General features: G+C 41.4%; 1 protein-coding gene across 1 annotated transcript in view; it reads left to right on the forward strand.

Annotated features, from left to right (window-relative positions):
- VWA8 (von Willebrand factor A domain containing 8) overlaps positions 1–10,258 on the forward strand; it is a 285,192-nt gene extending 274,934 nt beyond the window's left edge. The window contains 3 exon segments of the mRNA XM_030565861.1: positions 3,763–3,861; positions 5,734–5,972; positions 8,669–10,258. Coding sequence (XP_030421721.1) covers positions 3,763–3,861; positions 5,734–5,972; positions 8,669–8,777 — 447 coding nt within the window. The 3' untranslated portion in view covers positions 8,778–10,258.
- The last annotated feature ends 16,967 nt before the right edge of the window (positions 10,259–27,225 follow it).

Raw genomic sequence — 27,225 nt, forward strand, 5'->3', positions numbered from 1 at the left:
TTGACTGTGTGTTGTATGAAGAAATACTTCCTTTTGTTTGTTTTAAATCTGCTGCCTATTAGTTTAATTTAGTGACTCCTAGTTCTTGTGTTATGAGAAGGAATAAACAACACTTCTCTATTTGTCTTGTTCACACCAGTCATGATTTTATAGACCTCCAACATATCCCCCTTTACTCGTCTTTTTTCCAAGCTGAAAATTCCCAGCCTCTTACTAATCTGTGCTCATATAGAAGCTGTTCCATACCCCTAATCATTTAAATGCTGCTGCACATTGAGTGGATGTTTTCAGAGAACTATCTACAATTACTCGAAAATCTCTTTCTTGAGTGGTAACAGCTAATTTAGACCCTTTTTTACATTTTATATGTATAGTTAGGATTATGTTTTCCAATGTGCATTACTTTGCATTTATCAACATTGAATTTCATCTGCCATTTTGTTGCCTAGACACCCAGTTTTGTGAGATCCTTTTGTAACTCTGCACAGTCTGCTTTGGACTTAACTATCTTGAGTAGTTTTGTATCATATGCAAATTTTGCCACCTCCCTGTTTACCCCTTTTTCCAGACCATTTTTGAATATGTTGAATAGGACTGGTCCCAGTACAGACTCTTGGGGGACACTACTATTTACGTCTCTCCATTCTGAAAACTGACCATTTAATCCTACCCGCTGTTTCCTATCTTTTAACCGGTTATTGATCCATAAGAGGACTTTCCCTCTGGTCCCATGACAGCTTACTTTGCTTAAGAGTTATTGGTGAGGGACCTTGTCAAAGGCCTTCTGAAAATCTAAGTACACTTTATCCACTGGATCCCCCTTATTCATATGCTTGTTGACCCCCTCAAAAAATTCTAGTAGATTGGTGAGAGATGATTTCCCTTTACAAAAACCATGTTGACTCTTCTCCAACAAATTGCGTTAATCTGTATGTCTAATAATTCTGTTCTTTACTATAGTTTCAACTAATTTGCATGGTACTGAATTTAGGCTTACTGGCCTGGAATTGCCGAAATCACCTCTGGAGTCTTTTTTTTTTAATTGGTGTCACATTAGCTATCCTCCAGTCAGCTGGTACAGAAGATGATTAAAATGATAGGTTACATACCACAGTTAGTTCTGCAATTTCACATTTGAGTTCCTTCAGAACTCTTGGGTGAATACTATCTGGTCCTGGTGACTTATTGCTGTTTATCAGTTTGTTCGAAAACCTCCTCTAATAACACCTCAAGCTGGGACAGTACCTCAGATTTGTCAAGTTTGGAAATCTCCCTCACATCCTCAGCCACAAAGACTGATGCAAAGAATTCATATAATTTCTCCACAGTGGCCTTATCTCTCTTAAGTGCCCCTTCAGCATCTCAATCGTTCAGTGGCCCCATTGGTTGTTTAGCAGGCTTCCTGCTTCTGGTGTACTTAAACATTTTTATGCTGTTGAGTCTTTAGCTAGCTGTTCTGCACATTCTTTTTTGACCTGCCTAATTACATTTTTACTCTTCATTTGCCAGAGTTTATGGTCCTTTCTATTTTCCTCACTGGGATTTAACTTCCACTTTTTAAAGGATGCCTTTTTGCCTCTAACTGCTTCTTTTACTTTTGTTGTTTAACCATGGTGGCACTTTTTTGGTCCTCTTACAATGTTTTTAAATTTGGGATATACATTTAAATTGAGCCTCTATTTATGGAGTCTTTAAAAAGTTTCCATGCAGCTTGCAGGGATTTCAGTTTTGGCACTGTACCTTTAAATTTCTGTTTAACTAATATCGTCATTTTTGAAATTCTTAAATTAATTGCTACCATGGTGGGCTGCTTTGGTGTTTCCCCTTGCCCCAGGGATGCTACATTTTGTTATATTAGTTCACTATTACCAAGTGGGTGAGCTATATTCACCTCTTGGACCAGATCCTGTGCTGCACTTAGGGCTAAAACAAGAATGCCTCCCCCATTGTTACTGATTTTTTTATGTTTATAGCATCTTTAATCTCCCTTGTGTGTGCAGCCTTGCTTGTGAGGCTACTGTGTGAGGCTAACTTACACTGTGTTCAAAAAAAAAAAACCCACCTCCACCAGGGTCACACTCCAAGTCCTTAATTCTTACTTAATCTTTTCTCCCAATGGAATTCATAAAAAAAAGCATTTGGGGTTCTACTTCTGCTGCTAGACATTGAAAGATAAATGAAGGCCAAGATGTTCTGCATTTGACTTCTTTTTATAATAGTTGTTTTTTGGGAAGCTGCGTTCTTAAGCTTTTTTGTGCTAATGATTCTTAAAGTGTGAGACTAATAGCATTGATTAAGTCAGTCCTACTGCAGCCAGATGCTCAAGCTTCCAAGTAGTTTTTCAAATGCCTTTTAGCCTTCACCTGCAGTTGTCCATGTACACTAGTCATGTACCTCTCTCATACAGGGATGAGAAGCATACCAAACTGTGGTTTGGTTATAGTGCTGTATGGACTAGAACAGGGATCAGCAACCTTTGGCATGCGGCCTGCCAAGGAAAGCCCCTGGCTGGCCGGGACGGTTTGTTTACCAGCTGCATCCGCAGGTTTGGCTGATCGCGGCTTCAGGCCAATGGAGGCTGCAGGAAAGGCGGGCAGCACATCCTCGGCCCGCACCACTTCTCGCAGCCCCCACTGGCCTGAGACAGCAAATCGCAGCCAGTGGGAGCTGCGATCGGCCGAACCTGCCGACGCGGCAGGTAAACAAACCACCTTTCCCTGGCAGGCCATATGCCAAAGGTCCCTAGTCTAGGAGCTACTCAAAGCCTATTTTCACAAATCATCTAAATTCAATTTGAACCAAGTAGTTCAGAGTGAAAGGCTCATTCATTATTGTCTTGTGCTAAGCAGCAGGGTAGTATTCCCAGGCTGCAAAATATGGAATGCTTCCTTAAAGTTGGTATGCTAACATCAGTGTCAGAACAGATATCCTGGGAAGAAATCAGAAGGTCCAGCTCCAAAGAGATAGCACATTACGAAAATCATACAATTTTAAACCCAAGAGAACCTTATCTCTGCACTTTATGTAATTTAGAAAGTAACCCATATTGTTTTGGACAAAATATATATAATTTTTGGAAGGGATGTAGTACTGAATACTGAGCACTGTGCTTTCACCGTGTGACCATTACTGTACTGGATTTGTTCCTCTACTAAGCCCAAAGTATGCTGAATGCAATCCTATTATTATCATTGTTAAAAATCAGAAAACATAGTGGGGCTCTTGGAATTCATACCTCTGTGTATTTCCAGCCATAGGTTTTGATCTATTGTGCAGACCTAAAAAGTAAAGGATGGATTTTAAAAAATAGTGTGTAACACTTTTTTTTTCCCAGAACGAGATCACATAAACAGCTTGTCAAACCTCAGAGCTACACTTTAACAGTCCACTTCTTGTGTGCCAGATTGCAGGTAGAAGAGAGTAAATTTTAACTCTACAGATAAAATGAGCAGTGTGAAAAGCTAAGATTCTAATCTCACTTAACACCACTGTAAAACTGGTGGAATGAGTCAGAATTAGACGCTAGAAATATAATGAGTTACTGCTGCTTATTTTCATTAGTGGGCAATTTTATCTTGCAAAAGTGTTTTAGTGGTAGTAAGAAATTGTAGTCAGTTCCTTTAAACTGATCATAAATGTAAACCACAATCAGTATTTATCTTTTAGTTAAAAGCAGATTGCCTTTGATCAGACCTCATGTCATTCTGAGTCAACAGTCATTCCTTATTCTAACAGATTACACTTTAATTCTCTTTCCTGCAGTACGATATCGTTGGACATTCAGGAGATGGCTTCAACATTGCATTGGTTGGGAGTGACAAAGTTCCCAAGAACAATAAGCAAAGATTAGAGATTATTAAGGTAAATCCTGTTGATAAATAGCTCTGGATAATCAAGGATTCTACAATGCTGAGAATAAATTCTACAGGCCACGGAATACAAAAAGTAAAGAGAAGGGAAGTTGCTGAAAGGGAGGAGAAGGAGGGATACAAGGAGCCATGTATGTAAACACGAAGCTGGGGGAAAACCTTTTAGACTTTTAAAAAGCCTGTGCCATAGTAATAGAATAAGAACACATCTCTCTTGAACTGTCCTAACCAGTCCATTAATGATAATAGGAAGTTCCATACACACTGATCAGTTGTACAGCTATATGGAAAGCTCTTCATTAATACAAAATATTATTGTTAACATGTAGCCATTGAGAAGGGAAACTGTGGGGGTGATCCTTAATACTTGTTTGTACAGTCCTTGGAAGCCATAAAGTGCTGTAATAGCAGTAAGAGTATGTAAACTCCTGGACTGAAAAGATGTTAAACCATCATTGCGAAGTGAACATGTACTGTAAATGTAATTAGGAAACCTGTGGTACATCAAAGCAACAGAAAATCTGAATATAACATAGAATTTAGCTAATTAACAGAATGATGCTGTGGAACTGTATATTTAAGCTGGCAGTTTCATGGGAAAATCTTTCTTTTCTAAATCAGTGTGTCTCTTATGAAGTGGGTTTTTTTTCAGAAATAGGCCATTGTGTTAGACTAGGAGAACTGCGTTTTCCACTGACCAAACTCCCTGACTTTTTCATAGGAAATGGCTTTGTCCTCCATGTTCTCCTATGCAGAATAACACATTTGTCTCTTGTTTTGTAAACCATATGTTTAAATAATTTTCAAGTCTATATTGTCAGCAGGCTTAGATTAACGAATGTTCACTTGTTTTGTTGTCCATGAAGGAGCCCCACTGAAAGAGGCCCCCGAACGCCAAACAAAACAAAACTGAGTGTTGCAGCCACGCTGTGCACCAGATCACAACGTCACTCACTCAGATTTGGGGCGTACACCCCTCTGTCATGACGGAGTGGCTGGGCCAGACGTGAGCGGTTCAGGGCCATGTGTACATGGGCCAGAAAAGGGAAGGGTGTGGAGCGGGGCAACTGGGATTGAGAGAAGCTGCCCTAACCTGGGAGCACTGAGTCGGGGGGCAGCAGTGAGGAGCTGGGGACAGTTGGTGGTGGGCTATGGGGTGAGTGCAGAATATTGGGGCTTGTGGACTGGGAAGTATGTTAGGGCTGCTGGGATATGTGGGTGGCTGTCAGAATAAGTAGAGGCTGGTGTAGGGCTGTGGGTATATGTGGAATAGGAGATGCATTCAGGGGTCTGTGTGTGGGGTGGGGGGAAACGGGGGCATTCTGTGATCTGTGTGGGGTGGTGGCCTGTATGGGACAAAAGCATTTTAAGAAAGGTGAGGGGAGCCCAATTTCCACAGTGCAGAGGGCAACAAAATTCTTTAATCTGATCATGAGTCTTATATTTGGTAATAACACTTCATACTGAAGTCCATTAGTCTAATATACATTATGAACAGGTGGGATTTGGTCAGGGTATTCTCCCTCAGATCTATAGCAATGTGGAAGCCCAATCTCAAGCCTACCATAGTGTTTTACTTCACTCTCTAGTTCTGAAAGCTAAATTCCCTCCGTGTGATTTTTCCAGTTCTGACATTGCAGATTGGATTTTAAGAATTTATGTTTGTATTGAGTGAAATGAACCTTTGACTGAACCCTAAAATGCCGCATATTCTCTAAAATATGGAACAAGATGCATATTTCTAAATGTGTTTCACTTAATATGGTTTAGAAGAATGTTTGCTCCTTTTCATACCAACTGAATGTGTGTTTTATTTGGAATAGTTCTCTCTGTACATTTCCTTTTGACTTTGTTGTGTACCCAGATAATGCATGCCCATGCTCAATTCTGTATGAGCGGAGACCATACTCTGGAAGGGACGGAGCATGCTGTTCGTGAAATTGCCAAAGAAGAGGCTGATGAATATTTTGTCATAGTCTTGAGCGATGCAAACCTTGAACGATATGGTATCCCACCAGCAAGATTTGCCCAAACTTTGACCATCAACCCTCAAGTTAATGCTTTTGCCATATTCATAGGATCCTTAGGAGACCAGGCAGACAGGTAAATATATAGCTGCTAGTCCCTGAAAAATATTATGATTTGCCTTTTTCATTAATCTAAAGAGTGCTTTCAGAAGAATGTGTGTAGGTGCAATGGCCAAGTAATAGTGTTCTGCTCTAAGTTACAGGTCAGTAAGATCTGATTCTTGTCCCACATTGTTTGATGAGTAGTGGTGGCAGCACAGGCCTTATGCTACCTAACAGCAATTTTTTTCCAGCAAGTTCAGGGCATTGGTGGCATCAAAAGGGTGTCCATTCAGTTCTTCGGCTCCAAGGTAGTGGCTTTCAAAAACATAAATCCAGTATGGAATTAAAGGTTTTGGCCACAAATTAGCAGCCCTGGATTCTTCCCTAATGAGGGAGTTAAAAATACAGGTACATAAGTCTAATCCAAAGTAGATTAAACTGAAACTCGGGAGATGGTTAGCAATGTGAGGGATGCCTAAAAACTAACTATATTTCTGTTTATGGCTCCATAGCCTATATTATAACTAGGGTCCTACCAAATTCAGAGTCCATTTTGGTCAATTTCACAGTCATAGGGTTTTTTTTTAAATTCATGATTTCAGCTATTTAAATCTGAAATTTCACTGTGTTGTAATCTTAGGGGTCCTGATCCAAAAAGGAGTTGGGGAGGGGTCTCACGGTTATTGTAGAAAGGGTTGCAGTACTGCTACCCTTTCTTCTGTGCTGCTGCTGGTGGTGGCGCTGCCTTCAGAGGTAGGTAGCTGGAAAGAGGCGGCTGCTGGCTGTGATCCCAGCTCTGAAGGCAGAGCTGCCACCAGCGGCAGCACAGAACTAAGGATGGCATGGTATGATATTGCTCCCCTTACTTCTGTGCTGCTGCCTGCACAGCTGGGCCCTCAGTCAGCAGCCGCCCATTTCTGAAGGCAGCAGCGCAGAAGTAAGGGTGGTATGGTATTGCCATCCTTCTGCGCTGCTGCTGGTGGGGCACTGCCTTCAGAGCTGGGCACCCAGCCAACAGCCACCACTCTCCAGCCGCCCAGCTCTGAAGGCAGTGCAGAAGGTATAGGTGGCAATACCCCAATCCCACTAAAATAACCTTGCGACCCCCCCCCCCAAGCTCCCTTTTTGATCAATATCCCCAGTTTGAGAAATGCTGGTCTCCTCCCTGAAAATCTATGTAGTATAGGGTAAAGGCAGGTTTCATGGTGGGAAACCAGATATCACAGTCCATGACGTATTTTTTGTGGACAGGAATTTGGTAGGGCCCTAGTCATAGCTTGAGATGGTACAGGGAACTTTTATACAAACCATCCTTCTGCATCTGCTGCCCAGTCGCCAGTACATGCAACACAAAGCTGTTATCTCTATTGTAAACATGTGCCAGTTACCACTGATGTTAAAGGGACAATTCTGCCTTTTTTTTTTTCTTTTCTTTTTTTTAAAAGGTCATTGACTGAAAGGGTGGTAGGATCAAGCCCAGAAAGAGTTCGGTCACAGCATGTGGTATAATTTTAAAGGTTTGGAACATGCAGCTGCGCAGTGGTTGCTAGTCATTGAATTTCTGCTGGTTCCATCCATCTATTGTTTGTGTTCCCCATAAAGAGCTCCTAGTTTGAAATATTATTGGAGACTGAGTTTTATTTTTCCTACTGGAAAAATGGGCTCATCGTTCACACTCATCCATGAGGAGAAGAGGTTATCAATTTGCCCAATTTACTAGATAGAGAATATGTATGTGTGTGTGTATATATATATATATATATATATATATATATATATATATATATATATATGACACAGTACCACTGAAATACAACTGCATGTATGTGCATAATTAAGCAAAGCTTTCCTTTCAAATATAATTTTAGGTGGGAAGTGGGGGAGGGCAGTTATTTTTATTAGTTTTTCTTTCCATGTGGTTTATACATTTCCATATGGTTTATATTTTCATTTCATATGGGAGATCTCTGGGACTGAGTTTATAGTCTATGGGGCAATGACAGTGGGACACAAATAGAAATGAAAACTTGTTTTAAAAAAATCAGTGAAACAATGTACACCAAACCTGCTGATTAAATATTAGTGATGTGAATTTTGAAATGTGTATCTTTTATACTATTAAAAGCTTTGAATAAAAATGTACAATGCTGACTACCTTAGGCCTCAGGCTAGCAGCTGTAGTAAAACATGAATTCAATTTAACCTAGAAGCTGAAATATCAACAGCACATTTATAGCCAATATATAAAACTTAAGATAAAATGAGTAGTTTTTGTGGGGTGGAGGAGTTAAGGTTTACCAAACACTTAGGTTAGTATAGTAACATTTTTAAATGAACTAAATGATCCTCCTACAGAGAGTGTGTTTTTAGTTGTTTCTGGAAGATCAGCTGTGCTAATACTGTACCTTGTTTGGTCACTGGTACTTAATCTCAGCAGAGATTTTCACACACCAGAAACAGGGACAATAACAAAAGAATGGAAATCTGTAGAAACAGGTCAGTTGTCTTGCTGAAAAAACCTCTGTGACATAACAACCCCCTTTGTTTCCTTGCGCTGCTGCTTTCCCAAGCTTTTAATTGCATAGTGACAGCAGTGTGAATGGCATGTACCAGCAAGGTATTCAAACATAAAAACATCCTATCTTAAGGAACTCTCAGGACTCTTTGGTTTGCTGTCAGGAACATAATTTGCAATGGTAATTCTTTTTTCCTTCCCATTCTGATCCCCAGGCTGCAGAAGATGCTACCAGCAGGCCGGTCTTTTATTGCCATGGATACCAAGCAGATCCCCCAGATCCTGCAACAGATCTTTACATCCACCATGTTGTCCAGTGCCTAAGAAGTTCCCATTACTATTAAATAATTGGACATTGTAACAAGCGCAATTCAGAAACAAGCTGGCTGGTGAAAGACAAAATCAGTGCGTGATGAAGATAAGAACTATAAAACTGATACATGTAATTTTCATATTGAAATATTACAGTCCCTTAATCGAAATGCTGAAAACATTGCTGTAGCTTAGATTTTTGGTGAAATCGTACAGCATAGCAGGTGACTTAAAGTTCTGCATTCAGAGGGGTAAGAGAGTTCAAGGGGGTTGATGTGCACAGGATATCTGTGTCAAATGAACAGAGGGACAGATAATACATCATTTGTGATCACTCTGGCTGATATATTGCCAGCAGCTCATTTTACTTGGTTTTATTAGCAGTGTTTCTTGGGGTTAAATACCAAGTTGTACAGCAATGTGCAAGTCAGACCCAGCTAATCTGCCCCACTGTTGTGTGTGCTGTGTTCAGAATTAGAAATGCAAGTAGCTGCACATTCGAACAAGACTGCTCATCCTGACCTGCATCCGACCTTTGCTGTTGGATGTCAGGAACAATAGAATGGTGTGGAAGCACAGAACATTGCAGTATAAACGTACATTATTAGATCTGGAGCACAGCTCAGAGTAGTGAAAATCCCTAGAAAAAATTAATTTATTTTTTCCTGGAAAGACAGAGCTGAAAGGGGTCAAAGTGGTCTAAGACCCACCTATGAAGGGTGCACCACCTTGGCTTTCCCACTGCATGGTAGCAGATGATGATGTCTAGTTTCTCTGTTGCCAGAAATCCTAGGAAAGAGCATCTTCCCCCAGGGGCTGTATGTGCTCATGGTTTTTTACATTTTGCTTCCATTTCAGGAGCTCTTTGCACTTTCTGTTTTGGTTTCTAAAGTGTGAAGCTGGAGGGCAGATCTGTGTGTCAGAAAATGACTTTTAATAAAAAAGAAAATAAGTAAAAAGGAAAAAATAGATCAAGAGAGTAGAAGTATGTGGTTTTCGTTTTGGTAGGAAATTGTGTTTGGGGTCTCCTTTTAATGCAGAACACTCTCATTCAGTGCATCTTTTCTGTTGTAAGTATTTTGCTCCCATTTCCACATTCTCAAACAGGAACTCTTGCTTTAGAATTAAATTGGTGGAAGTTTGTGCCGCACTCTGAAGATAAAAGTCCCTCGATAGGAGCTAACTAATAGTACTTTTGCAATCACTGTGCTTCAGGAAGACTGGAATACTTAATAAATTGAATTCACCGTCCTACCGCGAGTAACTGTTAACTGTCATCACCACCAATAAAAAGACTTTTGCCCCATGGTTGATTATTATAAACTATTATAAAGAGATGAAAGGTGAAGGAAAGAGCGCTGTCACCAATCATGCTTAGAAGTTGTGGTACTTCACTGCAAAAACGAGCTTACCCTGGCGAGCCGCATGCCAGAGGTTGCCGACCCCGGTATAGAACATATCACCTCAGATTATTAAAAATGTTTAAAATCTAATGTACTAGTTATTTATGCTATTTATTTATGTGCAGTTCTCTCATCTGGCATAATGAAAATACTTGTTTTATTTTGTTTCCAGCCAGTGCCTGTTCAATATTACTTTCAGATTCCATTTACTAACAGCATGCTGCAGCGATTACAACCTAGACACTTAAAGGGAATTTTTTTAAGGCATTTTCTGGTGGAATTTAAGGGACTCCCCCTCCTCACCCCTCACTCCCCAAAACCTGTGAAATGATTTCAGTTGGTTCTGGAAGGGTCTTTACTTATGTGTCTCACTTCTGGGACATAGTTGACCTGACAGCATCCCTTTACATTGTTATAATATGATGTGAAATTCCATCTGGACTCTATATCTCACCTGCTTTAATATCCATCACTCTGGCATTGAGAAATCAAAATAGCAGCTGTTCTTCTCCTCCCTCTAGAATCTACAAAAAAAAATTCTGCTGCTGAGCCAGTTAATAGAAGAATTTAGCAAACTCACACTGGTGTTCCATGTCCTTAAGTCATGAGAGAGCTTTCAAATATGCATTTAATTAAAACAGTTATGAGAAACATGTTGATTAGCTGTTCACTTCAGCACTGCCTGTTTAGCATCTGTATTTGTTAATATTCCAGAGTCCACCAAAGCACATGTACCAACAATCCCCTTAAATTGCCATTTGATTTAATAAGACTTATTGTAACGTAAAAGGATATATGACTTCTCCTTTTCTCACTGTTGATTATACCATCTTAGAAGTTTGAAACAAATCTATTATTTACTGAACTATCATTGCTTCGTTGCATGGGTATTATTGTTTGTTATTGCAGGGTTCTGATTTACTGCAACAGATGTTACATTAGCATCCTTGCTTAAATAATCTTAACTACCTCTAATAATGCAATTTTTTAATTGGTTTTCATTAAAATCATTAAACGATTGTGTGTATAAAGTGTAATCATACTGAATATTTGTTGTTTTTCATTTCAAGCAACATGAGACAGCCTGATGTATTTATTACCATCAGGATTATGATGCATACTGCAGCAAATGGTATAAATGGAGTACAGAATGTATTCTGCTGGAATGTGAAAAGTGCATTAAACAAGCACATTTAAAAACTTAAAGCAGCCTTTTATGGTTACTTGTAAAATGCCCTGTGTTAGTATAAAGTGCTTAAATAAAGTATGAAAGATTAAGAGCAGGTTGCTAATCCTTGACATTGACTCCAGCAGTGTTATAGCTGTGCTGGTCCCAGGATATTTGTGAGATAAGGTGGGTGTAGTATTATCTTTTATTGGACCAACTTCTGTTGGTGAGAGAGACAAGCTTTTCTTCAGCTCTGTAAGCTCAAAAGCTTGTCTCTCACCAACAGAAGTTGGTCCAATAAAAGATATTACCTCACCCATCTTGTCTCACTGACCCCATCACTCATTCAGTTACATATTTTGAAGTTTATGTAGTTACAGTCTATCATCTCTAGCTTAATTTCCTTTGCAGACATGCCGGGAAATCATTATGTATGTAATGCTACAGCTCAGAGTCTTCTTTTGTAAAATTTAGAATATATTTTTAATTTCTTAATTTAATAAACTGATGTAACAATCAAACATACAACAGGAACAGTGCTATTGAATTGCAGTATGGCCCTGTCTTCAAAATTGGGTTCTTATCCAAAAGTTTGTTGGGCTACTTTGTATCTGTAAAATAAACTTCACTGCTGCTGTCAGGCTAGGGACCAATGTGAGAGCTGTAGAGGTTGTGCTTTTCTTGCAGAGACTACGCGTTTTAAAGCCATGGATCAAAACTGCTTGAATACTTGTGTTACAGCTGAGAACATACAAGCTAATTTACTTGATACCAATAAAATTCACTAACTTGTACTGAAGGCAGAAAGATATACCACAGCCAATAATTTATTTGTATGTTTGTATTAAAGGGGCTTGATATTTTTTTTAGTTGTTTTATTTGTAGTTTGAATATAGAGTTTTTCCTCACTGCTATAAGTGTAGTAATGGCTAGCAGGGTGCTGTGTGGCTGTGAGATAACCCCATTCCTAGAAGCACTAGAAGTGATTGGATTTTGGCCTCAGCCTTACTTTGCCTCACTCCCCATTGCCTATTTTTCTTTTCTTCTATAATTTTGAGAGGATAAACCGATAAACTGTCTTGCTGACATTGATAGAGAACTATTCAGGAAAGGGAAAGGTAACATTTCTCACCTTCAGTCTCTGCCCAAATTGTTATAAGAGGGGCACTCATGGCATTCAAATGTTTTTACAGCTGAAGAGACATTTTCCATTAAGAGTTTAAGATGAAATTCACTCAGTGTGGCCTTTCCAAGTCCCTAGTCACCATACAAACTCTGTTGGAGGCTTTAAGCTTCCAAGGGCCCTATGCACTGTAGTGTATCTCCCTGTTAATAAGGAAGGAGGTAGATACACACAGCTGCCAAATCTCTCCTATAAAATGCTGAGTGCCCGCAAGTGCCAGAAGAGTCAATGGGATTTTAACACTTTTTGGTTCATGCTGTTAAGGAATGATAGTTTAAAGAAAATCTATAAGCAAATCTCTTAAGTGACTAAACGCTATTCACTGAGAATGTTGCTGGACCTTTCTATTCCTACGGAACAATGTGTGCTTGTTTATTTTAAATGGTTTAAACCCTATTAAACAAAGATTCCCCTAGAAAAAAATGCTTGCAAAGCAAACTCAACTGGAGAAGCACTGCAGAGTTTTTGGGAGCCAAGGAGTAGTCTGAGCCTTAACCTTTAAACAGAGAAAGTGTTCTCCTTGCCACTCATACAGTGATTCATAGATTATTTTAGAATGCCAGGGTTGCATAACTGCTAAGTAAGTAAATCAAATTTTACATGTGGTATTTTTCTGGCTAGTGTGCACATTGCTATGAAATGAAGCAGTGTTACGTTCTGATAGTAGAAGTGTTATTACTTGGATGAACAATACATATAACCTTTAAACTGAAAAGAACCATAGTCCACATTATTATCCAAATGAACAAGTAACAATCTACCTAACTTAAAAGATATGCTTCTAAAAATGACCCCATTCTCATCTTCCATTTCTCACTGGTTAACTTTTCTGAGTTTAGTTCACATTCTCTTTCATATACAGGTTAGATTAGTTTTCTTTTTGATGCTCCCTCCCCCTACCAACATCCTATTAAAAACTCCACAGTCCCTGTGTGCCTCAACAACTGTTTTTCTGGATGTAAAAGCAAAGACCAGCATTCGGGGGTAGCAAGCAGAGGAACGGCCTGGAGCCCCATGCCACAGGGGGCCACATGAAGCTAAGTTGCTCAGGTTTCAGCTTCAGCCCCGGGTGGAAGGGCTCGGGCCTCTGGGCTTCAACTCCATGCAGTGGGACTTAGACTTGCTGGGACCCAGAGCAGAAAGCCAAACACTGGTCCTGCTTGGCGGACCCCCTGAAATCTGCTCACAGCCCCACAGGGCCCCGGACCCCTGGTTGAGAACCACTAGTTTAGATCAGATGATCACATAAGTGGGCTTGAAAAGGATACCGGCCATGAACTTTTCAACAGCTAAAGGAGTTATGCTCTTTCACTGACTTTCAAAGAGCTTTTGGAAATTCCAGACAAAACCAAAAGATGTTATAATGTCAGAACTCTTTTACAATCAGATTCTACAACCAAGCTAAGAAAGATAGATTTAAAATATACAAACTTTGGCTTTCTGACCTTTGTATACAATTTTTCATTTTGACACAATATGTGAGCCTGTGAAGAGCTTCCTATTTATCAATCAAATTTTGTTTCAATATTGTGCACAACATTCTCATGGTGTAACTCTGCGACAGGTATGTTCTGCAGCCCAGTATCTCCCACAATTCTGGTATGGCTGGGCTGCTCCACTTTACTCTGCAGTTCCCAGAGGCTGTTCAAAGCTACAGCATAGTGTCTGCTGACCTTACCTCCTTTTCCTGCTTACCAACTGCTCTCCTGCCTCCGCGATAGCAATCAAGTGTTGTTTCATTTACCTCCATCCCTTTCTGTTATCTTTATCGCCATTTATGTGCAGTAACCAACAAGCCTTTTTTCTTTTATCTTACTCCTCCTTCGGGAGCTCTGCAACAGTGTTGTACTGCCCCCAGAACCTCTAATGCAGCTCCTTCCTGCTGAACTCCTCTCCCCCATTACAGGCATGACAGAGCCACTGTGCAACCACAGGGCTAAGTACAAATGGGGCTCTAGATGTGAGGGAGCTTTCCCAGGAGCAGCTTGCTCCCACTCAGTTAACCCTATTGCTGCTAGGGCACGAGGCTCTAGGTCAGATAGGCATGTTGGGGCCCCTATCCTTTCCAAGTAGCCATGATTACCACAGAAAAAAACTGGCCAAGAGCAGAACAGAGACTCTGAGGACAACCACTACATCCCGATAAGCCAGGAGTAAATCCTGGGGTGACACAGGACCATAGACAAAAGTCCCCTGCATGGTTACCAGTCCTCTCTGCCTCCTCCCCAAGTCTGGAACTAGGTCTCAGGTAGCCTTGGGAGAGAAGCCAGGCTTACATCCAGCCCCCCTTCCTCCCAAAACAAGCCAGAGAACTCTGATTATAAGAACATAAGAATGGCCGTACTGGGTCAGACCAAAGGTCCATCCAGCCCAGTATCCTGTCTGCTGACAGTGATCAATGCCAGGTGCCCCAGAGGGAGTGAAGCTAACAGGCAATGATCAAGTGATCTCTCTCCTGCCATCCATCTCCATTCTCTGACAAACAGAGGCTGGAGACACCATTCCTTACCCATCCTGGCTAATAGCCATTAATGAACTTAACCTCCATGAATATATCTAGTTCTCTTTTAAACCGTTATAGTCCCAGCCTTCACAACCTCCTCAGGTAAGGAGTTCCACAGGTTGCCTGTGCTGTGTGAAAAAGAACTTCCTTTTTTTTGTTTTAAACCTGCTGCCCATTAATTTCATTTGGTGGCCTCTAGTTCTTATATTATGGGAACAAGTAAATAACTTTTCCTTATTCACTTTCTCCACACCACTCATGATTTTATACACCTCTATCATATCTCCCCTTAGTCTCCTCTTTTCCAAGCTGAAAAGTCCTAGCTTCTTTAATCTTTCCTCATATGGGACCCATTCCAAACCCCTAATCATTTTAGTTGCCCTTCTCTGTACCTTTTCTAGTGCCAGACTATCTTTTTTCAGATGAGGAGACCACATCTATATGCAGTATTCAAGATGTACCATCGATTTATATAAGGGCAATAAGATATTCTCTGTCTTATTCTCTATCCCTTTTTGAATGATTCCTAATATCCCATTTGCTTTTTGACTGCTGCTGTACATTGCGTGGACGTCTTCAGAGAACTATCCACGATGACTCCAAGATCTCTTTCCTGATTAGTTGTAGCTAAATTAACCCCCATCATATTGTATGTATAGTTGGGGTTATTTTTTCCAATGTGCATTACTTTACATTTATCCTCATTAAATTTAATTTGCCATTTTGTTGCCCAATCACTTAGTTTTGTGGGATCTTTCTGACATTCTTCACAGTCTGCTCTGGTTTTAACTATCTTGAGCAGTTTAGTATTGTCTTCAAACTTTGCCACTTCACTGTTTACCCCTTTCTCCAGATCATTTATGAATAAGTTGAATAGGATTGGTCCTAGGACTGAAACTAGTTACCCCTCTCCATTCTGAAAATTTACCATTTATTCCTAATCTTTGTTCCCTGTCTTTTATCCATTTCTCAAGCCATGAAAGGATCTTCCCTCTTGTCCCATGACAACTTAATTATATAAGAGCCTTTGGTGAGGGACTTCGTCAAAGGCTTTCTGGAAATCTAAATATCAGAAGGGTAGCCGTGTTAGTCTGGATCTGTAAAAGCAGCAAAGAGTCCTGTGGCATCTTATAGACTAACAGACATTTTGGAGAATGAGCTTTCATGGGTGAATACCCACACACTATGTGCACTGGATTCCCCTTGTTCACATGTTTGTTGACCTCTTAGTAAGACATGATTTCCCTTTACAGAAACCATGTTGACTTTTGTCCAACAATTCATGTTCTTCTATGTGTCTGACAATTTTATTCTTTACTATTGTTTCAACTAATTTGTCCAGTACTGATGTTAGACTTACCGGTCTGTAATTGCTGGGATCACCTCTAGAGCCCTTTTTATTTACCTCATGAGGATTTGATTCCATTTTTAAAAGATGCTTTTTTGTCTCCCACAGCTTCTTTTACATGTTTGTTAAGCCACAGTGGCTCTTTTTTTGTTCTTTAACTGTGTTTTTTAATTTGGGGTATACATTTAAGTTGAGCCTCTATTATGGTGTCTTTGAAAAGTGTCCATGCAGCTTGCAGGGATTACACTCTAGTCACTGTACCTTTTAATTTCTGTTTAACTAACCTTCTCATTTTTGTTTAGTTCCCCTTTCTGAAATTAAATGCCACAGTGTCGGACTGTTGAAATGTTCTTCCCACCGCAGGCATGTTAAATGTTATTATATTATGGTCACTATTTCCAAGCAGTTCTGTTATAGTAACTTCTTGGACCAGATCTTGTGCTCCACTCAGGACTAAATCGAGAGTTGCCTCTCCCCTTGTGGGTTCCCGTACCAGCTGCTCCAAGAAGCAGTCATTTAAAGTATCAAGAAATTTTGTCTCTGCATTTTGTCCTGAGGTGACGTACCTGGTCAATATGGGGATAATTGAAATCTCCCACTATTATTGAGTTCTTTATTTTGATAGCATCTCTAATCTCCCTGAGCATTTCATAGTCACTATCACTGTCCTGGTCAGGTGGTCAATAATAGATCCCTACTGTTATATTCTTATTAGAGCATGGAATTACTATCCATAGAGATTCTGTGGAACATGTGGATTCATTTGAGATTTTTACTTCATTTGATTCTACATTTTCTTTCACATATAATGCTGCTTCTTCCTCCCCTCCTCCCCCACGCACACGACCTATTCTGTCCTTCTGATATATTTTGTATCCAGGAATGATTGTGTCCCACTGATTGTCCTCACTCCATGAGGCTTCTGTGATGCCAATTATATCAATATCCCCCTTTATCACGAGGCACTCTAGTTCACCCATCTTACTATTTAGACTTCTAGCATTTGTATACAAGCACTTTAAAAACTTGTCACTGTTTGTCTGCCCTTTTCTGATGTGTCAGATTCTTTTTTATGTGAATGTTTTCATCTGAACTGGCCCATACTTTATCCTCTTCCATCCTCTGCTCCTGACTAAAACCTAGAGAATCTCTATCAATAGACTCTCCTCTAAGAGAAGTCTCTGTCCACTGCAGCAACTGGCTTTTCCCCATCTCTTAGTTTTAAAACTGCTCTGCAACCTTTTTAATGTTAATTATGAGCCCCCCACTCTGGAGAAATTAGACCCTGAAATGGAGGACTTCTGAGGAGAAATTTCTAGAGGTCTCTGCACAAAAGGAAGCTGCAAACAACTGTGCGCCAAAAAAATCAAAAAAGAATAAAGAGGGGAAGAAAAGGTACATAAAAAATCCAGAAGGTACTCCACCTCTGATTCAGACTCCTCCTCTGCCAAGGAAGGAGAGCTTTCAGGCTCTGAATCAGCAGATGAGAAAAAAATTCTTGCAGTTTTTCCCAAATCTGAGTGCAAAAAGGTGGTGGCCACAATACAGATTCAATCTGAGCAGGCTCCTGAAGATAAGCCTCAAAACAAATACTCTCACTCTAGATCCCTCCCTGAGATAGCGATGCCCTTGTACACCTCCTTCGAGGACGTAATCAGGGAAGAATGGGAAAAGCCTGGCACAGATAAACTTAGCAGCAAGCATGAGGATAGGTTCTACACATTGCAAGACCCAAAGAAAGTTCTTACTGAAGTCCCAAAGTTTGATGCTGCAGCAGTGTCCCTAGCTAGAGACTTGGTGGTTCCTTCAGAAGAGAAATTCTTCCCTAAAGGACCTAATAGGAGAATGGAAGCCGCGCTTAGAAGGGATGTCAAAGCTTCCTCAGCTGCCCTCAGAGTGCCCCTGTCAGCCACGTGCTTTGCGAGAACAACACAATCCTGGCTGGCAGACTTCAGGGCCCGATGGACAGAGACCGCCCCAACACTGGCGCCACACTTAGGAAAGATTCCCTGGCAGCTGCATTTGTGGCTGAGGCCTCGCTGAACACAATGAGATTCTCAGCCAGGGTCATGGCATCCAGTGAAGCAGCCAGGAGGCTCTGCTCCAGCAAAGTAGATGCTCACTCCAAGCACCTCCTATGCTCCTGCAAATTCACAAGGTCTCTCCCCTTTGGAGAAAAGCTGGACAAGCTAGTGGCAGAAAATGCTGCAAAAATCAAAACAGGCCTTCCTTTTTCTGCCATGTGTTCTATGAAGGGCATATAAACCCACTTTCAGGCAGAGATGCTCCTTTCACCCCTCCTCCTCACAGACATATCACAGGAAGGATACCAGAAACAACGATGGTAAGTCCTGGGAATTAGGCTGTAGTGGAAAGTTCAGGGGTGATCCTGCAGCCCCCAAGAACCCAGCATGACAATGACCAAATTTGGCTCTGCCCAGATCTGACACTAGAAGGCAGGATTTCCCACCTTTCAGAGGCATAGTCTGTGTCAACCACAGAGGCGTGAAAGAGTGAATCAGGAATGCTCCCTTGAGCTGTAGGCTTCATGCCATCCCTTCTTCATGCAGTCGCCCATATCCAGTGACCTGTGAAGCATGAATGTATCCAGAACGAGGTCTCCCAGTTCCGGGATGTAGGAGCAATAGAAGGAGCTCCCTTAGAAGAAAAGTTCTCAGGGTTCTACTCCATCTTTATTGTTCAGAAGAGCACTGGGCCAGTCAAACCCATCCCAACCTCAAGAAGCTCAACAACTGGATAAAGACAATGAGATTTAAGATAGAGTCCCTGGCCTCCCTAGTGTCATCTCTATTCCAAGGGGACCTCCTAACTTCAGTGGATCTAGCAGATGAGTAGCTTCATATTCCCATACACTCATGTCACTGCAAGCTTCTGAGGTTTGTTTATGGCACAGATCACTACCAGTTCTGAATACTCCCATTTGGGCTCTCATCATTCCCTCTCCCTCCACCCAAGTCTTTATAAAGACTCTTATGGTGATCGTTGCCAGATTCAGGTCTCAGGGGGAACCACCTTTACCCCTTTCTGGGCAACATCCCAGTTAGAGTTCTGACCCAGACTGTAGCACACAATGCCACGATTCAGACTCTGGACCTCCTGCAGGTGCATGGTTTTGTAATAAATGTAAAGAAAAGTTCACTGATTCCCTCAACAAGGATATCACACCTGAGAGTGGACATGGACACCTCAATGATGAAAGTCTGTCCATCACTGAGAGTGCACAAGGCCAGCCATAGTTCAATGTCTTCAGCTATTGGGCCTCCTTGTGTTTTGCATAGGCAAGATCACACATCAGATGTCTCCAGGCCTTTGGGCTCAAAGTATGGAACTGCTCCCTAGAGTGCATTAAAGAGCAAGTGCTGGTCCCAAATCAGGTGCATGATTCCCTAAAATTGACAGTCCCAGGCAACATCTGCAACATCTCCCCATATGCCTTCCAGATCCTCTGGTTCTCACAACCAGCACTTGCCCAATGGGTTGGGGTGCTCATTTAGGAACCCAAACTGCACAAGGACTCTGGAGCCATGGGAAGAGGAACTACAGCATCAATCTCCAGATGAGAGCTATCAAAGTAGCCTTTTGAAGGTTCCAGAGCCACCTCAAGGGCAATAATGTCCTGGTTCAGTCAGACAATACGACCATGGTCACATACATAAACAACCAAGGAGGGACAAGGGGCTCAGTGCTACATGCAGAAGGAATGGAGTCTCTTCCTTCCCTAAAAGAGGAGCTGAACCAGAAGGCTGGCTCAGCAGATGCAGATTCAACAACTTGGAGTGGTTTCTAAACCAGGAAATTTTCAGCCTGATCTTGCAGAGCTCCAACTTTCCACCAGCTGACTTGTTTGCAAACCACAAGAACACAGAGTCCCAAATACTTCACCAGGGAAACAGATCCCAAGTACACAGGAACAGATACCCTGTTGCGCAGATGGCCCCAAGGCCTGTTATATGCATTTTCACACTTTCCACTCTTGGGGAAAGTGAGGTGGAAGATAAAGCAGGAACAAACAAGTTAATTTTATACTGCCTGAGGTGACCTCAGTTTTCTGAGTTGATGTTGCTGAAGCTGGAACCACTGTTGCAGCTACCATTGGGACCAGACATCCTGTTCCAGGGTCCATTTCTCTATCTCCCTTTCTCCATCGTCTCCAGCTAATATCCTGGTTATTGAATGGGAGGCACTAGCAACATCTGGCCTCTCTTCCAAAGTCATCAAAACTTTACTGTCATCCAGGGGAGTGTCTGTGCTAAAAGCCTACTCCTCCAGCTGGGCCAAGTTCAGTGTATGGGGCCAGGAGCACAGTGTAGACCCTAGAGATCCAGGAATCCCATCTATTCTAGACATCCTACAAGAAGGTGTGGAGAAAGGTCTCCAGCCCAGCACCATAGCACTCCAGGTATGTTAGCAGGATCCTTGGCAAAGAATCCTCAGTACCAGCTTCCTCAAAACAGTCAGACTGGCCAAGTGAGCAGCGCGGCCACATGGGCATTGGCTAAATTCTTTATAAGATACTCTTAAGGTGAATTTTCTGTCTTCTGCAGAGACAGCCTCCAGCAGGAAGGTGCTGCAGGCTGTGGCCCAGTAATAGTATTGCCTTTGAGCAAGCTTTAGAGGGAATTTCCTTTCTATCTCATTCTGGGTTTTTGATGGTTTCTGTATCCCTCCCTGCTTCTGTTTCACTGCTCACCACTTCCCAGACATAGCAGAATTGTGAGAGACACTGGGCTGCAGAAGGGAAACATTCCTTTCTGCTAGCAGCATCTCCCATTATTCTCTTCCTGGATGGCTTGTTAGCCTAACGGTCAGCATTTGATTTGGACTATTACTATGCAGACAACTGCCTGCTGTACATAGTTCATAAATTGGCTTTGATGTTGTTGTAATAGTATCTATGAGTATTTACACAGCTTGGGAAAGACTCATCTGGAAGCAAGCAGGAGAAGGAGGCATGGCCAGCACATGCTGCACATTGGATTTGAACCACCTCTGAGAACTATAGAATGGAGGGACGCAGCCCATTCATATCAAAATTGTGGAGGATGCTGCTAGTGGAAAGGAAATGATTGGGTAAGAAATGTTCCATGTCCATTGCTTTGCTATCTAATGACCTGGAAAGGGTGACCTTCTCAGAAAGTAAATACACAAGGAAAGAGAAGAATTGTTTTAGTCCCTGACTAGAAATGATAGGCTGAAAATATCCAGAATAGCTGAAGATCAGAAGGCAAATTCTTTTAGACAGTCTTGCACAGGAAGTGGTGAGAGCCCATCACTTCAGAGCGTTACTCAGCACTAGGGACTGAGCATTTTTGAAAGTTCCAGTAAACTGGGTAAAACTCTCATTGATTTCGATTGGAACAGACTTAGATCAATGCTGAGTGCTTTCGAAAATCCTACTCTAAATGGACAGGATGAGCTAATAAGGGTTTTCCTTTGGGTTTTTTTTGGGGTGGGGTGGGGAGAGGGTTTTTTTATGATTTGATGATGAAATTCTATGAACCCTGACACCAGAGCTTAAAGCTTCTACTCTTGCTCTCATGTAGCTGTAACTGAAGCATGTAATTTACAAAGATGTTAAAAAGCTGGTAGAAGTTACCTCCTGACAGTGTCTCTCACTTCTTCCTTGTTCATTGCAAGCTTCCCAGGAAAAGCAGTACCCTGAACTAGCAGAGTCGGCCTCTCATTCTTCACAAGGACTACTTCTGTAAAGAAGTTCATCTCTTTGTATTTTCTACTGGATCCCAAACATGTTGGCCTATTGTCTCTAAATCTCTGATCTGTGAACACCTGTCTGAACCTGATCCTCAATCTTCACAATGCAAGTGCATTTGGAGAGTCTTCCTGTGGAGAGAACCTGTAATGTCTCAGTGAGTATTAAAGCACATTTTACAAGAACACAGATATTCACAAAGTTATAACTATGATAAGGTACATCATCCAATACAGCTTCATGGAAGAAGTGAGTTTTAAAGGAAGGATTTGATTTAACAGAGCAGTGGGAAACAGGAAGAGTTTGCCAAGCATAGGGAGCAGCATGGAGGACAGAGAAAAGGTATCTTAGCAATGGCAGTGCTAAGACGAAAAGAGTGCAGAAATATAGGTAATAAGCTATAATCAGATGGAAGCCACTAGAACAGTTTGAGAGGGGAAGATAGCATAGGCACGGGAACTAGGAGTACGGAGGGTGCTACAGCACCCCCAGGTTTTACACAGGGCTCTACTGCTGGCCCCGCATGTGGGGTCCCAGCTGCTGCCCTGTGCCCAAGGGACGTGGCTGCCAACCCCACGCCCAAGAGTCCTGGCTGCCAGCCCCAGCTTTGGCCCCTTTACCTCTGTCTGGGTCCCCTCCCCTCGCCTGAGACACTGCCCTGCTCCCAGCCCCAGCTTGGCGGGGGTGGGAGGTGGACGGAGGCAAGAGGCCTGGCTTTCAGCACCCCCACTCTTAAAAGTGTTCCAGCGCCACTGGAAGACAGGACAAATTTTGAACATGATTCATTTAACATTACTGTAGCCACAAGGTTGAATTTTGTTAGGAAACTACAAATATTCCCAGGTTTGGGCACACCACATCCTGAGGACTATTACTTTGGTGGAAAATAAGCTACATTCTCCTTTTGCTATACCATGTTCCTTGCTCTATATTGTGTGTTAGATTGTAAGCTCTTCAGAACAGAGTGTGTCTTATGTTCTGCAAAATGTGGTGTACATCTATGACACTATAGAGATGCTTCATAATAAAACAAAGCTAGAAATCATGAAAAGTAATGTGTTTTCTATAGCACTGCATACAGACTCTTCTAGCCATCTTTGAATGGTGCTAGACTTTGATACAAAGCAAATTCGTGAGGCTATCAGGCTACACTTAAAAAGAAATCCAGAGAATTGAAGGACCTTTGAATAGAGAACCCAGCAACTTATACCTTACAGACAGTAAGTTAAACATGGGGAAGGCTCACTATTTCTTTAACTTGGGCTCTGTTTTGTATTTTTCCTTGTAATCTATAAACTTTGCACCATAATAGTTGGAAAGGGGGGGGAAGTGTTTTCAGGGCTTGTTCTTTCTTTTGCACACTAAAATATTTAGTTTAATGAAAATGGAGTCATTTCTGTCTGTCACTTTTTCAATGGACTAACACAGCCGATACAGGGTTGTTTTTTAAACTGTCAATTTATAGTAGAGGGGCACTAGGGATAAATTTGGCCTAAGTGTTTTTCAAGATCAAAGGAAGGATGACGATCTAAGAATTTGAAGACTTGGGTTCTATTCTTAACCTTGCTTCAAACTTCATGTATGTGACCTCGGGCAAGTTATTTAATCTGTGCGCAGGGCCGCCCAGAGTGGGGGGCAAGTGGGACAATTTGCCCTGGGCCTGACAGGGGCCCTGCGAACCCTGGCCCAGCAACGGTCCAGGTTTTTGGCAGCATTTCAGCGGTGGGGGGCACTTCAGTGCTGCTGAAGACATGGAGAGACTGAAGGGCCCCCCCCCAGCCGAAATGCCGCTGAAGACCCAGACCACCGTCAGGTGAGTACAAGCGCCTTAGCTCCTCCGCTTTGCCCCAGGCCCCCTGAATCCTCTAGGCAGCCTTAGATTCATAGACTCTAGGACTGGAAGGGACCTCGAGAGGTCATCGAGTCCAGTCCCCTGCCCTCATGGCAGGACCAAATACTGTCTAGACCGTCCCTGATAGACATTTATCTAACCTACTCTTAAATATCTCCAGAGATGGAGATTCCACAACCTCCCTAGGCAATTTATTCCAGTGTTTAACTACCCTGACAGTTAGGAACTTTTTCCTAATGTCCAACCTAAATCTCCCTTGCTGCAGTTTAAGCCCATTGCTTCTTGTTCTATCATTAGAGGCTAAGGTGAACAAGTTTTCTCCCTCATCCTGATGACACCCTTTTAGATACCTGAAAACTGCTATCATGTCCCCTCTCAGTCTTCTCTTTTCCAAACTAAATAAACCCAATTCTTTCAGCCTTCCTTCATAGGTCATGTTCTCAAGACCTTTAATCATTCTTGTTGCTCTTCTCTGGACCCTCTCCAATTTCTCCACATCTTTCTTGAAATGCGGTGCCCAGAACTGGACACAATACTCCAGCTGAGGCCTAACCAGCGCAGAGTAGAGCGGAAGAATAACTTCTCGTGTCTTGTTTACAACACACCTGTTAATGCATCCCAGAATCACGTTTGCTTTTTTTGCAACAGTATCACACTGTTGACTCATATTTAGCTTGTAGTCCACTATGACCCCTAGATCTCTTTCTGCCATACTCCTTCCTAGACAGTCTCTTCCCATTCTGTATGTGTGAAACTGATTGTTCCTTCCTAAGTGAAGCACTTTGCATTTGTCTTTATTGAACTTCCTCCTGTTTACCTCAGACCATTTCTCCAATTTGTCCAGATCATTTTGAATTTTGACCCTGTCCTCCAAAGCAGTTGCAATCCCTCCCAGTTTGGTATCGTCTGCAAACTTAATAAGCGTACTTTCTATGCCAACATCTAAGTCGTTGATGAAGATATTGAACAGAGCTGGTCCCAAAACAGACCCCTGCGGAACCCCACTTGTTATACCTTTCCAGCAGGATTGGGAGCTATTAATAACTATTCTCTGAGTATGGTTATCCAGCCAGTTATGCACCCACCTTATAGTAGCCCCATCTAAATTGTATTTGCCTAGTTTATCGATAAGGATATCATGCGAGACCGTATCAAATGCCTTACTAAAATCTAGGTATATCACATCCACTGCTTCTCCCTTATCCACAAGACTCATTATCCTATCAAAGAAAGCTATCAGATTGGTTTGACATGATTTGTTCTTTACAAATCCATGCTGGCTATTCCCTATCACCTTACCACCTTCCAAATGTTTGCAGATGATTTCTTTAATTACTTGCTCCATTATCTTCCCTGGCACAGAAGTTAAACTAACTGATCTGTAGTTTCCTGGGTTGTTTTTATTTCCCTTTTTATAGATGGGCACTATATTTGCCCTTTTCCAGTCTTCTGGAATCTCTCCCATCTCCCATGACTTTCCAAAGATAATAGCTAGAGGCTCAGATACCTCCTCGATTAACTTGTCTGTGTGCTTCAGTTTCCTCATCTGTAGCATGCAGATAATAAACTACTTCTCTACTCAGAAGGTTGTTGAGACTAAATTAACTAAAGTTAGTTAATATCCTCAAATAAATACAAGTGTTTTGGATTAAGGTGAATGTATCCTCTTAATAATAATACATTGTTCCCCTAAAGCAAGCACATACAATTCAGTGCTTCCTAGCACAACTCAAAATTTAGCAATCACTGTAATATTTTACTTACAGTGGAAACTTTCATTCAACTCCTCTCAATATGATGAAAAATCCTTTTTTGCTTTGGACAGATATTAATCCCATTTTTGCCAATGGTCTTTTCAGTTCAGTGCATTTTATGGTAATTATCTTGACCAGCTTATTAAGCGACATGATAGAGTATTACAAGCAGACAGTGGTTTGGATAAAGTCCAAGGATAATATTTACTTGGTTGGGCAAATGTGTTACACTATATAGTACAGGCCTGCAAACCAGGGATGTACCATCTTTTTTTCCTATTATGAATTAATCATGTTGGATGTGGTCTGAATATAGTATATAAACAGCTGTAATTCAAGCTTGGATTGGTTTCATGCCATTAGGGCCATCTACAGAAGTTTCCTAATTGAGAATAATAATAGAATGAGGCTGGATTGTCCCTATATGGGGTACTATTATATGAACTGTATTTTTCCATATTTGAGTTATATTGGAGACTTCTTGTAGCAGAGAAAGTGTCTTCATATTTGACCAGTGCCAAGCACAGTCCAGCATTTAATAAATAAACTATAATAATAATGATGATGATGTGGAGGCATAGGCCATTAACCCACACCCTTTTCCAACAGTTTACAGCAACAGAAAAGGAAGAACATACTTTCAGAGCTGAGAATTAGTCTAGCCTTTCAGGTCTCATTTTGATTACTTTTCTCTTGAACTTTCTTATATATTCAGATATGCCGTGCTCTACTTCTCCAGATGTCTAGCTTTACAACAGTTTTACCCTCTACAACAAAAAATACAATGGAAGTTTGGTAAAACAAAATAGATACACTGTGTAATAGTCTATAAGGTGCCACAGGATTCTTTGCTGCTTTTACTGTGTAATAGGCATCTCTTTCTGGACCCCCCCCCCCCAATTCCACCTTATTCAATGTTTCTTACTGCTGTTCAGGCTTTCAGTGTCATGATGCCAAGTGCTGAAGACCAAATGGGAAACACAGAAGATCAAAGTTCTCTTTATCTGCTAACCAACCCCCACAATGACAACTTTCTTCCTCTTCCCTGTGGGTAACTTCAAGCCTAACCTAAAGGGATCACCCTGAATAGGAAGGGAATCAGTAGTTCAGGGCTTCACTTTAACCAGAACCAATTACACTTGCCAAATTGTGCATAATTACATGTGGAGAATCTAGTTTAGGTATTTTATGCTCCCTGACATGGCCTCAATTCTAATATTTCACTTTCACTAAATGTAAATGAAAAGACCAAGGCCTTATGTACTGACTCTGTCAATAAGTTTGCATTTTTAAGTCGTCTTGACTATATTTATGTGTAAACACAGTATCAACTCTTCAGACTTGATCTGGTCAATAGACATGCATTGTGTTTAATGCAAGTCTTGAAGCTCTTGTGATGGGCATATTAAAATGCCTAAGTGTGGCATATGGGGTAGGAGAGGGAGAAAGGACAAAGTAGCCAGCCTAGATGTAAGATTGTATGTAGACATCTTAGTTTTCTGATGATACTATCAAGCG

Source organism: Gopherus evgoodei, chromosome 1 (genome assembly GCF_007399415.2).
Source record: "Gopherus evgoodei ecotype Sinaloan lineage chromosome 1, rGopEvg1_v1.p, whole genome shotgun sequence".
In the NCBI taxonomy this organism is placed as follows: Eukaryota; Metazoa; Chordata; order Testudines; family Testudinidae; genus Gopherus; species Gopherus evgoodei.